Source organism: Gadus morhua, chromosome 20 (assembly GCF_902167405.1).
Source record: "Gadus morhua chromosome 20, gadMor3.0, whole genome shotgun sequence".
Classification (NCBI taxonomy): Eukaryota; Metazoa; Chordata; class Actinopteri; order Gadiformes; family Gadidae; genus Gadus; species Gadus morhua.
Genome location: NC_044067.1, coordinates 7,976,451 through 7,991,485, shown reverse-complemented (window position 1 = coordinate 7,991,485; position 15,035 = coordinate 7,976,451). Strand labels below are relative to the sequence as shown.

Here is a 15,035-nt window from a genome sequence, read left to right as displayed (position 1 = left end):
CCAAGATCTCCGGTGCTATCTCCTGGCTATCCTGGCTATAATCTCCCTGCTCTGAATCCATATTGCTGGATGTCACCCTCTCCTTAACATGGCGCTCAAGGAAGCCCATGATGGCCATATATTGTCTAAAAGTGGGGTCCCTGGTTTTTTAATTAGAATGAGGGCCATATTTGAGATGCATACCATGGACATATTACTAGCAAATATTTAAAATCCTGTGTCTATTTGTTGGAATGAAATTGTTGTCATTTTTGTGAAATAGTTGTAGGCCTACTAAAGATATATGATAACGGCTAATTGTATCTATCTATGTATTAATTTATATGTGGGCTAATATACTTTAAAAGTCTGGTTTCAACTTTTTATAATGTTTATTAACCCCCATAGGGAGATTCATTATCTGCCCACAAGGTGACGCCCCCGAGCCAACTCCAGGGTTCTTTCAGAGGATCTGTGACACGGAGTGAAGAGGACGGAGGACCTCGTACTGATTTGGTGGAGATTGATATGACAATGATGAAGACTCAACTTTGTGTTGTAGCTGGAGCGTAGGATTTGTTTTGTTTTCTGAAGACCACAGGGCTGATAAATAGAAGAAGAACCGAGAAGGAGGTTATTTTTATTTGGTAATTGTGATTATATTATAACAAGTTATACGTTTGTTTTCTTTGAATTTCTATTCATGATTTTGAAACCTCTGAATATTTAGTTTCTTCTTTTTTTATTGTTTTTATTTTAATTTCTTTATTCCGTCCCCTCAGAATGAGGTTCCATGGCGAGGGTCCTGTGGCCCACTCCGCCGGTGCCATAGGGGGCGCTGTGAGTCTATCGTTCTCCCAGCCGACCAACGCACAGCAGACGGGACTGATGGGTCAGAGGTGAAACATGGTGGCGCACGCTGATACACGCGTGGTCCACAGAGGTGGAAGCAAAATAAACTTTAGAGCACCTGTGATCACTCAAGACTCAAGGTACGTGTTTTTCCTATATCGAGTTAACAGTACGATCACGGTGATTATAGTTTGTGTGATGTACGCGGTTGTTTGAGGCTTGCACAATAGTGTTTACCAAAGGGGCCCCATTTGGTGGGCGAGGAAAGTAGCCCTTCCCCCGGCATTAGGACGTTTGTAACGTTATTTATGTCAACCTAATCGTTTAATTTGGCTTCATATTATTATTCATATTTAGTCATTTGCCAGACTACTTTATTGATCGCATATAACTGAATTGATGGTGAGGCTGCGGACATGACGATCGAACCCAGTAACGTTTTGCCCGGGATTCGATCACCCTAACACCAGACCACGTAGGCTACTCTCTAGTAATTAAGCAAAGCAAGAGCTGTTGATGAATACAGGTAACTGTACATGTCATCAAGGAGTAGGATAGAGATAAACCTCTTGCGCAAGTTGCCAAAAGGTAGACAGTGTACATTGGGTTCCGAACCAAGAACATTTTACCCGGGAGTCGATCCCTGCCTATTTACTATAAATGTGTAGCCGTAACAAGCAACTTGCAGTGTCTTAGCTCAGTCACTTCAATAAAGAAATTAAGCAGTCGTTAAGGAGGAATATGAGGGTGTCTTGCTCAGGAAGCCCCCCCCCCCCCACACACACACCACACACATTGAATTTAGATGTTTCCCCCCAGGTTCCTGATCTGCGTGTCGGGTGAGTGCATAAAGGTGTTCAGCACATCCACGGAGGAATGCATCCATCACCTTCAGGGACACAAAGAGCTGGTCACAGGGCTCGTCCTCAACCCCTCAAACCACCTCCAGGTAAGGTTGAGCAACGCTTTTCAGGTATTCTGATCCACAGACAAACACCATAGGAAACAGATGGAAAATACAAGAGAAAATACTGTTCTGCATTGGACTTGGAATTAAGACTGAATAGATGTGTGTTTTCAACTTGATTATATCTGTTCACTTGAAGATGTGTCAGTGCAGTGTGTGCTGCATCGATTGTTAAAATCTTGAAAGGGAAACTGAGTTTACCTTTCATATGCCCCCTCTTACACATTTAGACTTTAATCACGAACAGGACAGTCACTACTAACTTTGGACTTTGTTTATTTGAATCCAACGGTTTCAACTGAACTCGTATGCGCTTTAGAGAATATAAATCAACTCATCATCCCTACGACATGTTTTTCGCAGGTGTTCTCGTGTTCAGAGGATGGAACCATCAGGCTGTGGGACTTCACAGATGGCATCCTTATTAGGGTAACCTTACTGCACCTCAAAACTCCCTCTACTTTGCACTCAGTCCCTGGTCATTGCAGTAACTTATAAAGCACTGTACTTTCTACTTTTTGTAATTACGACGATTTATGATTTTGTCTTGGAATTCCCTTTGGTTATTCAAGAAGTTATTCCCCCATTTAAACAAACACTGGTATCGAATAAAAGCAGTGTTTTTTTTTATGTATCTTTATTTATTTGTAAATGCTCACTTGTAATCACGGTATTGCTCATCGCATTAGTAATCATAGACTACTGGATGTAATTTTCTTTAGCAATAACGAACATGGTGTATCCTTCATGTAACCTAGTCTTGCCCTGTTTTCATTGGTTGCAACTTTGGTAATCCTGTAGAATAACTTTCATGGCGTGAGGCCATTTCAGTTGAAATGGAACCCGTGGATGATAGTCTTGTTTCTTGTAATTATTTCCCAGACCTACAATGTCAGGAGACGCATCTTGTCAATGCATGTTTCTGCAAAAGGAGACGTTTTCCTTGTGATGCCAGTAAAGAGGAACAAGAAGGGTAAGTTTCACCTGAATGTCTGCAGGATTCTTTGGTCACACTGCATTTTATGATCTACAGTAGAAATCCATCTGACTGCAGTTTCACAATTCTGATGGCAGCAGGGTCAAATTTGGTTAAACTTTCTTACACTTCATATTTAACCAATCATGTTGCTGGAGTTGGTTAGTGTAAGGGTTTATTGAAAAACACTAACTATGCCAATAGTAGTAAACTATAACAATGTGTCTAAAGGTTTAAAATCAATGTGTGTGGACTGGACACTGTAGAAAGAAACTACTTTAAACTTCATCCAGTCACACAAATTTTCTCTTTAGTAGAACTCTCGCAATGATGCAACTTAGTCCTTTTAGCAAACACTGAACGACTTGCCTAGTATTTGAGTTGCGTGTTATCAATGAGCAGTTAGCGGTTTGGGTATCTTGCTCATGGATGCATACAGGTTAGGCTGCAGACATGGCAGGTTTGAACCCAGAGCCATTCATCAGAGTCAGGAACCCTAACCACTAAGAGACGAGATGTATTTTAGTGTTCCAATAATGGGATTCATCACCCCATTCTTTGAAAGGACCATTTGCTACAGTATGAGTTGATGGACTACAGACGAGAGTGGTGTTAACCACATGCTAACATGCTGCGTCTCCCCCTGCAGAGAAGTTTGGGCTGGTTTCTCTGAACCTGCCCCCCAGTGTGGAGCAGCATGTGATGGTCAAGGGGCACACCATTGTGTTCCAAAGCGTCAGCACCGATCCCAAGTGCATCGCCTTCGGCCAAGGGGTACGCATGCACGCACTCACTCACTCCCTCACACACTCACTCACTCACTCACACACTGTGTTTGGGTGGTGCACTATGTTGATGTGCAAGTTCAGTATTTTCCCGTAACATTGCTCTAAGGAAAACGTAACAATTGTGAGGGGTGCAGTAGGGGGCACCAATGTTATATGCACCTATGTTATGGTATTATCTACCTCTGTGTTGATTACTTAACGTCGTGTGCACTGTGCTCGCAGGGGGAATACGTGGCATCTGTTAAAGATAATGTGCTGCATGTCTACTTCTTGAACAAGAAGACTTTCTACCGGTGAGTAAGCTACGCACATTTAACAGTTGACATGCTGATTTAAGAATGCATAAACATTGAGTTAAAAAATATCCTGTATGTGTATACCTAAATTAATAGTGACACACACTCGCGCCGTTCAACGTGATGGTTCTCATCGTGTCCTTCCACGGTTCGAATCCCAACAGGTTTGCGCTGGGCACCTCTGGTGAGATGGCAGCCAGAAACGCCTTCACCTGCGTGGCCTGCCACCCCAAAGATGACTGCATCGCTACCGGACACGGCGACGGAAAGATCCGCCTCTGGTGAGGACCATGACAGAAACCCTGACACACACACGTGCGCACACATGCATAAGCATATATTATCTGCCGGAGATTTACTGGATATGTTATGCATTTTTATAATGAGTAAACTCTGATGTTGTTGTGGTGTGTTTAAATGAGTTGCGTCATTCAGGCAACTTAGCTTTCCAACAAGGTTCATAATAAATTAGATTGCATCCCGGCTTTGTAAATTGAGATGTGCGTTTGTCTGTGCAGGAGAAACTTCAACCAGGAGAAGGAGTACACCTTCTCTACGGTTCACTGGCACCACAGTGGGGTCAACGCTCTCTGCTTCACCCCAGAAGGTAGGAACGCACATGCACACACTACCCTTACTAAAATCTAAAGGTTTTGCTATGTAGTTATTTCATCACCTGCAAAACACAAGGAACAAATATGTTCGATTATTTCCTGTTTGGGGTTGTATTGCTTCCCTCTGTCTAAAACGTTTTCACTTGGTTGTTGCTGTCTGTTTTAAACCGGTGGTGGTGGGATTGTCTTTGTGTGCATTGGCATCAGGTACTAACCTGCTGAGTGGGGGTCTGGAGTCAGTGCTGGTCCAGTGGCGCTACGGCCAGGAGGGTCAAAAGGACTTCCTGCCCCGCCTCGGGTCCTCCATCAAAGAGATCGTTGTGTCCCCCGACGGGTCGCTCTTTTGCACCTCCCACACCGACAACAGTGAGTCACCGGAGCTCGCATCAAACGCACCTCGATGCTATTACATCCTTTGGTGTAAAGGATTTTCTGTACTGCAAGCAACAACTGTTAAAGTTGAGGTTATATATAGTGATATAAACATAGCTATAAATACAAATATGAATGGTGATATTTATAGTTAAAAAAGATGTACATTAAGTTGTTTACATTTCAATAATGGATTGAATCTGTGATTCTAGGGAATTGACGAGAGAACTAGAAATGAAAATGATTTAAAAATAAATTGGACAATCACTTGGATAGTTTGAGCGATAGATTTAAACAAAAATCAGTTTTTAATATAACAGGTCATAGTGAAAGACCAGGGTTGTCTAAGTACTATTTTTAGTGACACTGAAAGTAGCAAAGATATAACATGTAATCTGATATTTTCCTGGCTGAACCGTTCAGCACCCTACAACTAAATGACTGACCTCCTCTACTCCCCCTCTCCCCCCACAGAGATCACGGTCATCAAGAACTGCACCAAGGTGTCTGCTGTCATCCAGGGCTTGGTCCACGGTGAGTGCGTCCAGGGCTGTCTGTAGGAGGCATGCAGGCAAACAGTTTATTCTCGGGACCCAAAAGACTGTTGCCGTGTGTCTTTTGGGACCTACACTCACTAAACCGACCTTAAGTACATTTCTATATTATGATGGCAGGCGAGGTCAAATCTTGGTGAACAGAGCCGTTCAATTTATTTTGCTTCATATTTAGTTCAACCGATCGTGTTTGGGTCAAACGATCGTAACCCGGTTGACAAAAGTTTAAATTGATGGTTGTGAGCAATATAATTTTGTATTTTGACCAATGGGGGCAGGCAAGTCCACTTCTAAGGGTGTACGTAGGCATGCATGAGCCAAAGGGTCGGCTTAGCTAGAGCAGTTGTCTTCAGGAAGTAGAGCAGTAGTCTTGTAACCGAAAGGTTGCTAGTTCGATCCCCAGCTCCTCCTAGCGTGTTGATGTGTCCCTGAGCAAGACACTTAACCCTAACTGCTCCTGACGAGCTGGCTGTCGCCCTGCATGGTTGACTCTGCGTCGGTGTTTCAATGTGTGTTAACCGATGTGAGTCGCTTTGCATAAAAGCGTCTGCTAAATGCCCTAATTGTAATTTTAATGAGCAAGATGTCCATAACATCCCACCTACCTACCGGTACTCATTATTTACATTTATGCAAAATATTTCCAAGTCAATTTGGATAAATCTGCTCAATGTCTAAATCCTTGTGGACATGTTGGTTAACCTCACCCCCCCCTCCCATCGTTGTTGGATCGCCCCCAGGTGACGGTGTGAAGACGGCGCTGATGGTGGACCCCCGCACCAAGGCCCTGGTACTGAACGGGAAGCCAGGCCACCTGCAGTTCTACTCCCTGCAGCGCGACCAGCAGCTGTACAACGTAAGCACCCCCCGCGGCCGCCCTACGCACCCCCTCTCCGCTATGGACGCCTCCCTGTGTACCGAGTGGCCGCTGCATGTTAAACCCCAGCGTGGCCCCTAGAGGGCAGCACTCTCACACATTGGAGAAGGGTCCAGCTATTGTCTAGTAGTTGAAAACCTCTACGCACGCAAAAATAAAATAAAAAATATTTATTTATTTGCTCTGTGTGGACGACATTGTGGACGAACCCTTGTCTATAGAATGGCAACCAACCAAATATTTACGTTGTTGATTCACCTAACCACGATCGTTTCCATGAAATGGAAGGCAATCAACAATGGACAGGGTTTGACTGTGTGTGTGTGTTTGTCTGTGTGTGTGTGTGTAGCTGGACATCGTGCAGCAGGAGTACATCAACCAGTCGAACCTGGACCAGTTTGAGGTGGTGAAGGCAGCGCTGGACTCCCGGGGCAGCTGGCTGGCCACGGTGGAGCAGAGGAGCGCCAAGGAGGTGGAGATCAGCCTCAAGCTGTGGGCCTTTGACGAGCACACACAGAGGTAGCATCACGCCGGAACACCGCACACCACCGTGCCTCTTGCTTCTAGTGCTAATATATGATGCGGTTCACCACAGTTAGGGTACAGTAGAAAACGACAGCGTACACTAACGATACTTTACCCAGAATCTACACAACAGAACACTATTCTACCATGCACTCTAAATCCTGTGCATATTATTGAGAAAACAGCACTATAGTATGAATGTTGTTTTCTAAACATTCTGTACATACACACAAATACTGTGTGTTGCGGATCCAATACCCTATACGCTACGCAATGCAGAAGATGAGACCTCCAAACCCTCGTCCAACCAGCCCCGGTTCTCGCCAGTTAACTGCTCTAGTTCAAACCTTTATCTGCTCTCTGCAGGTTTCTGCTCTGGTCCTTAGCTGTTCTATCAAGTTCTGCTCCAGTTCTTACCGGCTCTTCTCTCGCCCCATGTCCAGTTTCGTGCTGAACACCACCATCTCGGCCCCCCACGACGGCCCGATCAGCGAGATCTGCTTCAGCCCCTCCAGCCAGAACAGCACCACGCTGGTCTCGGTCAGCCTGGACGGACACTTCAAGGCCTGGCAGCTGACCCAGCCGGACCCCTCCGACGGTAAGCAGTCTGGTCCCGGCCGCAGCCGTCGCCGGTTCTTTACATTTGGGTCGGGGTCCTAGACAGACGTGGGTATTAAGTCAGGAAGTCAGAATCTGGAAAGTACAACCCCATCTTTGTGTGTTTTTTGAGGCAACCATGGAAAGTCATAACATTTTTTGCTATCTCTGTCTCAGATGAGGAGGCGTCTTGGTCCTGTGACTTTGTGGGAGACTATCACAGCCTGGAGCCCAAGTGCTGCTGCTTCTCGGCCGACGGCTCCCTATTGGCCGTCAGCTTCAAGGAGGTGGTGACGGTGTGGAGCCCCGCCTCCTGGGACCTGCTGACCACGCTTTCGCAACCACCAGGAGCCATCCAGTAAGAACACGCGCTCACTCATTCACTAACTCACTCACAAACTTGGTCCGTTCGGCCTAATGCTGTCTACAAGGGGATAATTGCAGGGGCTGTGGCCTCATAACACGCGAGTGATGGCAAGAGTCGCAGTGAGACGAGACTCAGTAGGTCACATGGTATTGTTGACCAATGGCAGGCAGCTGTGTTTTGGGGGAAAAGTTTGGTTATTTCAGCCTAAAACCCCTCACAGACAGCGTCTATGGAAGCCCTTCTATTCAGTTTCTGTGCTGCCATTTTGTCTTTGAAAAACACGACACTTGGTTGAAGTACATCAGGCCTTCAGGATGGACATCCGGGTCGTTGTGTTTGAGTTGTGGTCGACCGGAGTAACGCCAGACGACTCACACCAGGGTTCTTCTCTCCCTCCACCTCTAGGGACTTGTGTTTCGGGCGTCTCAGCTGCTCCAAGTACCTACTGGGCGCCACCGACAAGAACCTGTGCTGCTGGAACCTGCTCACCTGCTCCTGTAAGAACCACAAGCTTGTGTGAAGAACCATCGAAAATATCCATATTTCCATTGCTGCTCCTCAAGTCTTTTTTTTTTACCGTTCTTCCTTCTCCCTGATCTCCGTCTCCTGCAGTGGAGTGGAGCACTGCCCTGGACGTCAGCCTGCTCCTGGCTGACCCCCTGTCGGAAAACGTCGCCGCCTTCTGTGGCGCGGAAAAGACCACTGACCGTGAGAGACGCACACGCGACCCCCATACTGCTAGTCACTCTGCTCCACCTTTGAGCAAGATTAGACACAATTGACTTTATTTAATCCCAGAGGGGATATGTGAGTGGCATGGGACAAAGTAAAGTGTCCTTTCTGCTCTGATACAAAGTTATCAATGTACATCAATGAATATGAAAAGAAGCAATATAAATGCAAAATATAAACGTGAAATTCCAACAATTTAAAGTCAAATTATCGACAATTATTGAAAATACAGTTGATAATAACCAAACCTCGTGTTTGTGCGTAGTGTTTGTGTTCCGACCCAGCGAGCCGCGCCCCCACTTCTCCCAGCAGGCCCTGTGCACGGGCCGGGTGACGCGGGCCGTGTTCGCCCCCCGGGACGAGCCTCTGGACGGCTGTGAGGAGAGCAGCCAGTGGCTGAACCGCTCCCAGCTCTACTTCCTCACCCACAACATGGTAGGGCCGCCGCCGCGCCCGCACCGGGTCAACCCCTCACCATGGCTGGGTTACAAGAACTGAATACACCCCACCCCCCAACCCGGCCGTCCTCCCTAGACCGCAAAAGGCAGCAGAAGATGTCTTTTTTTTGAGTTTGGGGCTGGGATCGGGAGCATGCGCGTCAGTAGGACACCAAACTAAAGGCTGCGTGTTACTAGAGGAAGTATGTTAGGATTCCCTCATCACCGAGAAGTAGCGTGCGTAATCAGACGGTATTAGTCGAGCAAGATTTATTCAACGCTCGATCGCATACGGAGATCAATACCGGAGTTGGCCACTAGGCGACGCTGGCCATGGCCAGGAGAAGCGAGGGAAGGGTGCTTGATTTTCTGTCTAGAAGGATTGGCCATTATTTCAGATTTATGACATGAAGCAGCCGGTAGGAAAGGGCCATCCTGCTCGGGGAGCTGTGGACACTGGGGTCTGAACCCGGTGACTTTTGGGCGAGGAGAAAAGCAGCCTAGCCACTGGGCAATCCTTCGCAAGATACTTTAGTTTTAAAATTTGTATCGGTTTTGATAACTTTATCTATCAACGCATATAAGTGGAACGGTAGTTGAACCAAGCCTAATTTTAACCTATTGATCAGTGTGACGGAAAAATATGAAATGTAAATAATTTTTGTCGTTTTAGAATTGAGTCTGATTGCCTTTTGCTCAGACGGATACCAGTTACCAGAGCACATTTTTAAGCCAACTACTTATAACCCACTTACTTATGTTTAGCTCAATGTGTAACTGTTGTGTTCTCCGTCTCCAGGAGCTGTTGACATTCCTGACCAAGCCCGAAGAGGAGCGACTGATGGCTTTGAGCAAACAGGTAGCTGTCCTCAAAAAACATAAACAAGAGTTTTTGCATACATCATGTTTGTTGTTTATCAGTTTATTCATCTCCCAGTTTGCTCTCACATTGTCCGCTATCATGACCTTAGTTCTATCAATATTGACTTAATGTTTAACAAAAGGTAGACAGTAGAATGGGCGGTGGAATATGGATGGTTGATCTCTTTATCAGCCATACACACGCTTTTTAAACATTGTGAGTCTTGCAGGGGTGAACTGGGACCCCACTTTGGTGGGCCAGTGGAAAGAAGAAATTCTGAAATCCATAAAGTTCCTTCTGGCCCTGTTCTCTCTCTAGCGGCCCTATCTGTTTATCTCCCTGTCATCCGGGCTGCGCATGATTTTGCTGCGTGCTTGTGCTGGGCTGGGCTCACCGGCCAATCACAACTAAGTTAGCTAATGCGTGTTACATCATTTATCGTTAATGCTGTGTTCCACCACCACGTTGTTTACCCTAAAACATGACCAAAATCGGATAAGCATTTGTATATTTGGGGTTTCAATAAATGCATTTAAAGTTTACATTAACCCTCCCCCCATTCCTATTTGGCCCAACATTATAGGAGTGAATATGTCCGTTAATCATGTTTATTTTCTTTTTTTTACCCCTTTAAGCCAACGATTGATGACAGCGTTGCCATGACGCCGTTCTACCTTTTGCTGGGGAAGCACCGCAAGCGGCAAGAGGAAGAGAGGGACATACTGAGCAGCCAATCAGGAGTCAGAAACCTGCTTCCACAGGGCTCTGTGGCCATCAAGGAGGTGGGTGACCATGGCGACGATGTGCACTCAATTCTTCTTTCTGTTTAGTTTTATATAATATTGTAGATGCCAACTCAACTATCTGTGTGGAAGTAATATTTTTTTTCATTTGCATTATAACCCCAAAAAATAATACTTTCATTAAATGTCACTTCATTGTCTGTGTAAAAAGTTGTGAAACCTAAAAGCAAAATAGTGAAGGATTTTATTATTATTTTTTTTTTCAAGGAAATTTTGAACACAAAGTCATCAATATTTCTCTATAACGACCATGAATAATAACCGTTTTTATTGCTCCTGCCTCCAGCTCCTCCACACCCCGTCCCATGTCCTCCCATCCACCTCCATCCTCTGCTCCATGTTTGTCAGCTCCCTGCTGGTCTCGGTCTCCGACAGCAGGTAATAAAGCTCACCATCCACTGTCATGTTTGATATGCACCGTTCCTGCAACTTTTGTTACCATTAATAAAGTTTTAATCGACAGAGTAAAAAGTCGTTAGTGTGCCGTGTAATGACGAGGCAGATGATAGCCGCCTTTGGGGCGAATCTTGGAACTTTGGCGTTCCCAATCTTGCACCGGGAAATCATGTAATGTCCTCATGCGTCTCTTCCATGTGTCTCCTCAGAGACGAGGAACAGCCCACCGAGGTGGAAATGGAGAGCGAGAAGGAGGAAGAAGACTCCGAGGAGGAGGGTGCGTCCGTACCCCCCAGGCCGGAGCATGAGAGCTCAGACACGGGGGCCAAGCTGGGCCCCGTTCTCACCAAGGCAGAGCACAGGGAACTGAGGGGGGTGAAGAAGCTGGACTACAGCTGGATCCGTGGGCTGGTGACCAGCAATCCAGTGGTCAACACCACCAAACAAATGGTCAAAACCCCGAAACAGAGGGTCAAAACCCCTAAACCAATGGCCAAAACCCCCAAACCGATGGTCAAAACCCCCAAACCGATGGTCAAAACCACCAAACCAATGGTCGAAACCACCAACCCATGACCGTGCAGAAACAGTCCAGACACACGCACAGAGGAAAACACGCGCACACATATTTATATATAAGCACAAACATATGAACACTCACTCAAACATTTACCAGACATTATCAAATTGTAATAAATGAACCTTTTTTTCACCAAGTGTCAATATGGTGTTTGTTTTTTGGGCTGGTAAATAATCTTTACATATTCAGCTAAAACATATTTTACAAATGTTGGTTATTTTGTGTGCATGAAGATATAGGTCCACCTAGGTCAATATGTTCAAGCCAGACTTGTTCAAAGCTGGTTACAAAACTTTAATGTTGCACTATTGTAATGTAGCTATCAGGCATTGCTTATTCTATCCATCAGCATGAGTTGGAATGGTAGTGTAAAAGAAAATTGGACTCCACTGCATAGAATGTATACCTCTAGCAATTAATTAGTATAGTTATTTGAGTCCTGTATTTGTACTGCATTGTTACTACTACTGTGCAGTGTACATTGCAGTGGCGTCGGATGACTACACTTACCCCTGTGCTGTGCGAAATTGGTTCACTCGCAGCGTAAACGGTTCATCATCATTGTGTGGTCTTGTGTATACGAACAGGCAAAAAGATGGGCTAATTCTGCGTGTCTAAACTGAGGAACTTTACGATTATAACATTGATTTGTCTCAATACTTCAGTCTTCTCTGAGATTATTCATGAACCGTTTACCCTGATTTATTTATCCCTTTTAATTAGTCCAATTAAATAGGGAATACTTAGTTTGGTTCCCCAATAACCAACAATAACTTTTTGGCCGAGGAAGAAACCCTAACACTGTTAACAATTGCATTAACCACATTTTAATTGTAGATCAGAAATATTAGTGATAGGTTGTTGCAATATTCGATTTATGTAATGTTATTAGTTCTCCTAAAACCTTTGTTATTCAGCGTTAGAAGTTTTCACATTAGGGTGAGGGACTGAACTGGAGCATCATTATATTTTATTACACGCAGTTAATGTCATGGAATATGCTCCATGGTCACTGAAAGACAGGTTGCAAAACCTTTCAAATAAGTTATGAGACTACCTTTGATGTAAGATCGGAGATATATTATACAATAGTAACACAATTTACCTAAATTATAAATGATATTCTCTTAATGCAGAAGAAGAAAAAATGCTAAAACCAAGTAGTCAACTCTTATTTCTCCCTCATTAAGGGAGAGAATGGGCTGATGTGTGTGTGTGTGTGTGTGTGTGTGTGTGTGTGTGTGTGTGTGTGTGTGTGTGTGCGTGCGCGTAAGTGCGTGCTTGTGTGTCGAGATCAGCAGCTGCCTCAGGTCCCTTGGGAGCTGCTCTGGTCTATTACCTCTGACCTTAGGTGACCTGACACTCGCCTCTCTCTCTCACACACACACACACACACACACACTCACTGACACACACACAAAGACACACAGATGCACACACACTTATGCCACACTTATGACTCTGCAGCCTGAGCGAGTCGCACATGCATATTCACACACGCGCATGCACATACACTCAGGACTTAAGGCCAGGCCATATGGGGACAATCTATCATGACTTAATCAGAGATGTGAAGTTCTCTTTGTGTCTTTCGACACTCACTGATGTTAGCCCACACCGGACACACAATCATAAATATATATAAATTATATATATATATATATATATATATATATATATATGTGTAACATCTATATATATATATTTGTGCATATATGTGTAGATATATTTATATATATGTATATATATATATGTGTGTATACATATATATATATATATATATATATATATGTGTTTACATATATATGTGTGTATATATATACATGTGTATATATATACGTATATGTGTATATATATGTAGAGAGAGATTGTATGCTATAAATCTTTTATCCTGCTGACGTGTGTGTGGTGTGTCTTGTGTGTACATTGTGTTGCATGGGAGTGTGTGTGTTAATGTATTGGGGGGGGTGTGTGTGTGTGTGTGTGTGTGTGTGTGTGGGTGTGTGTGTGTGTGTGTGTGTGTGTGTGTGTGTGTGTGTGTGTGTGTGTGTGTGTGTGTGTGTGACAGTGACCCCGAGGGCAGTAGGCCTAAGGCCATGCTTTTGTACATTGTAAGACTTCTGTGACCTCTGACCCCCCCCTCCCCATCACACACAAACACACCATGTGGCATGCTGAGGTTTGTCTGGCTTCCTCCGCAGTAAGAGTATGTGTGTGTGTGTGTGTGTGTGTGTGTGTGTGTGTGTGTGTGTGTGTGTGTGTGTGTGTGTGTGTGTGAGTGTGAGTGTGTGTGTGTGCGCATTCATGCTTGCTGAATTGGGAGGGCTACATCTGTCTGTGTGTGTTGCCAGCCCCAGGCAGGCCTCTGAGCCTGGGGCTGGAGTTGTCCCGCTACCACAGGACGGAGTGTCTTCAGTGAGTTCAGTGTGGAGTCCCTGGCTAGAGGCCCCTTCTGTCTCTGCAGGATAAGCTCCCTACTTCTCTCCCTCTGTCTTATCCTTTCATCTGTCTCAAACACTCGTCCACTATTTCCCTTCTGCATTCCTCTCTCTCTCTCTCTCTCTCTCTCTCTCTCTCTCTCTCTCTCTCTCTCTCTCTCTCTCTCTCTCTCTCCCTCCCTCTCTCAGTCTCCCTTCTTCCTGTGTGTGTTTTACAGATTATCCATTTAGGTTAATTCCGGACAATGCTGCTTCTCTTGGTTGGTGCTAGGCCTCTCCTCCTCTCCTCCTCTCCTCCTCTCCTCCCCTCCTTCTGCCCTCTCTACCTGAGCTCCTGAAGGTGTTCAGAGAGGAGGGCCAGCCAGGGATCAGAGAAGGAGAAGAGTGGAGTAGCGAGGGGGAAGACGGACTGAGTCAGGTTGGTAAGAAGCAGGCCGTTGTGAGGGCAGCACCTGTTTGGTTTGCTGGTCTGAGTCCTGCGGCAGATGGTCCTTATGGCTCGCCCTCTGGTCCCCAGAGAGAGAGAGAGAGAGAGAGAGACAGAGATAGAGAAAGGGGTGGGGGGGGGGGGGGGGGGGGGGGGGGGAGCCGCAGAGACGGTCACCACATCTCCCCCTACACAAATTCACGTCAAGTGCAGTGCCTTGCTCAAGGATTAAGGTGTGTTCACTTTGGTCCTCAGTGAAGATGAGGAATGGGACATTCTTGACCAGATATTCTGACTGACGGACTGACTGACAGAAAGGCTTGCTGACTGACTTAGCGAGAGAAATTGACAGACTAACCAACAGACTATCACTTCTGTAAAAGTGGAAAGATTTATATTTATTTTTGAAATACTGAGAGATATTTCTTTCTGGTTTTCTCTCTCCAGCTCAATTCACAGATATTCTCAAAATATTTCTGTCCATCTCTATCCCTCAATATCTCATTCTATTTCCCTCTCCCTACATCTTTATCTCTTTACATAATATGACAATTACTTAGCTGGCGCTCTTGTCCAAAGCGACTTGCAGTGTGTGA

At 45.2% G+C, this 15,035-nt stretch overlaps 1 protein-coding gene across 1 annotated transcript; it reads left to right on the top strand.

Moving 5' to 3' along the window:
• The first annotated feature begins 809 nt into the window (after positions 1–809).
• wdr75 (WD repeat domain 75) lies at positions 810–11,710 on the top strand. Its single transcript, XM_030343592.1, has 21 exons — positions 810–971; positions 1,651–1,780; positions 2,162–2,227; positions 2,681–2,771; positions 3,424–3,548; positions 3,785–3,855; positions 4,023–4,139; positions 4,377–4,465; positions 4,680–4,838; positions 5,319–5,378; positions 6,139–6,254; positions 6,625–6,794; positions 7,244–7,398; positions 7,575–7,755; positions 8,170–8,261; positions 8,377–8,472; positions 8,762–8,931; positions 9,733–9,792; positions 10,431–10,577; positions 10,885–10,976; positions 11,204–11,710. The coding sequence occupies exons 1-21, from the start codon at positions 886–888 to the stop codon at positions 11,568–11,570; spliced, it is 2,640 nt and encodes an 879-aa protein (XP_030199452.1). The 5' UTR covers positions 810–885; the 3' UTR covers positions 11,571–11,710.
• The last annotated feature ends 3,325 nt before the right edge of the window (positions 11,711–15,035 follow it).

Coding starts and splice junctions, on each gene's coding strand:
- wdr75 (XM_030343592.1), top strand. CDS start 886: ATGGTGGCGCACGCTGATACACGCGTGGTCCACAGAGGTGGAAGCAAA. Junction 3,856..4,022: donor AACAAGAAGACTTTCTACCG/GTGAGTAAGCTA, acceptor GAATCCCAACAG/GTTTGCGCTGGGCACCTCTG. Junction 10,977..11,203: donor GTCTCGGTCTCCGACAGCAG/GTAATAAAGCTC, acceptor GTGTCTCCTCAG/AGACGAGGAACAGCCCACCG.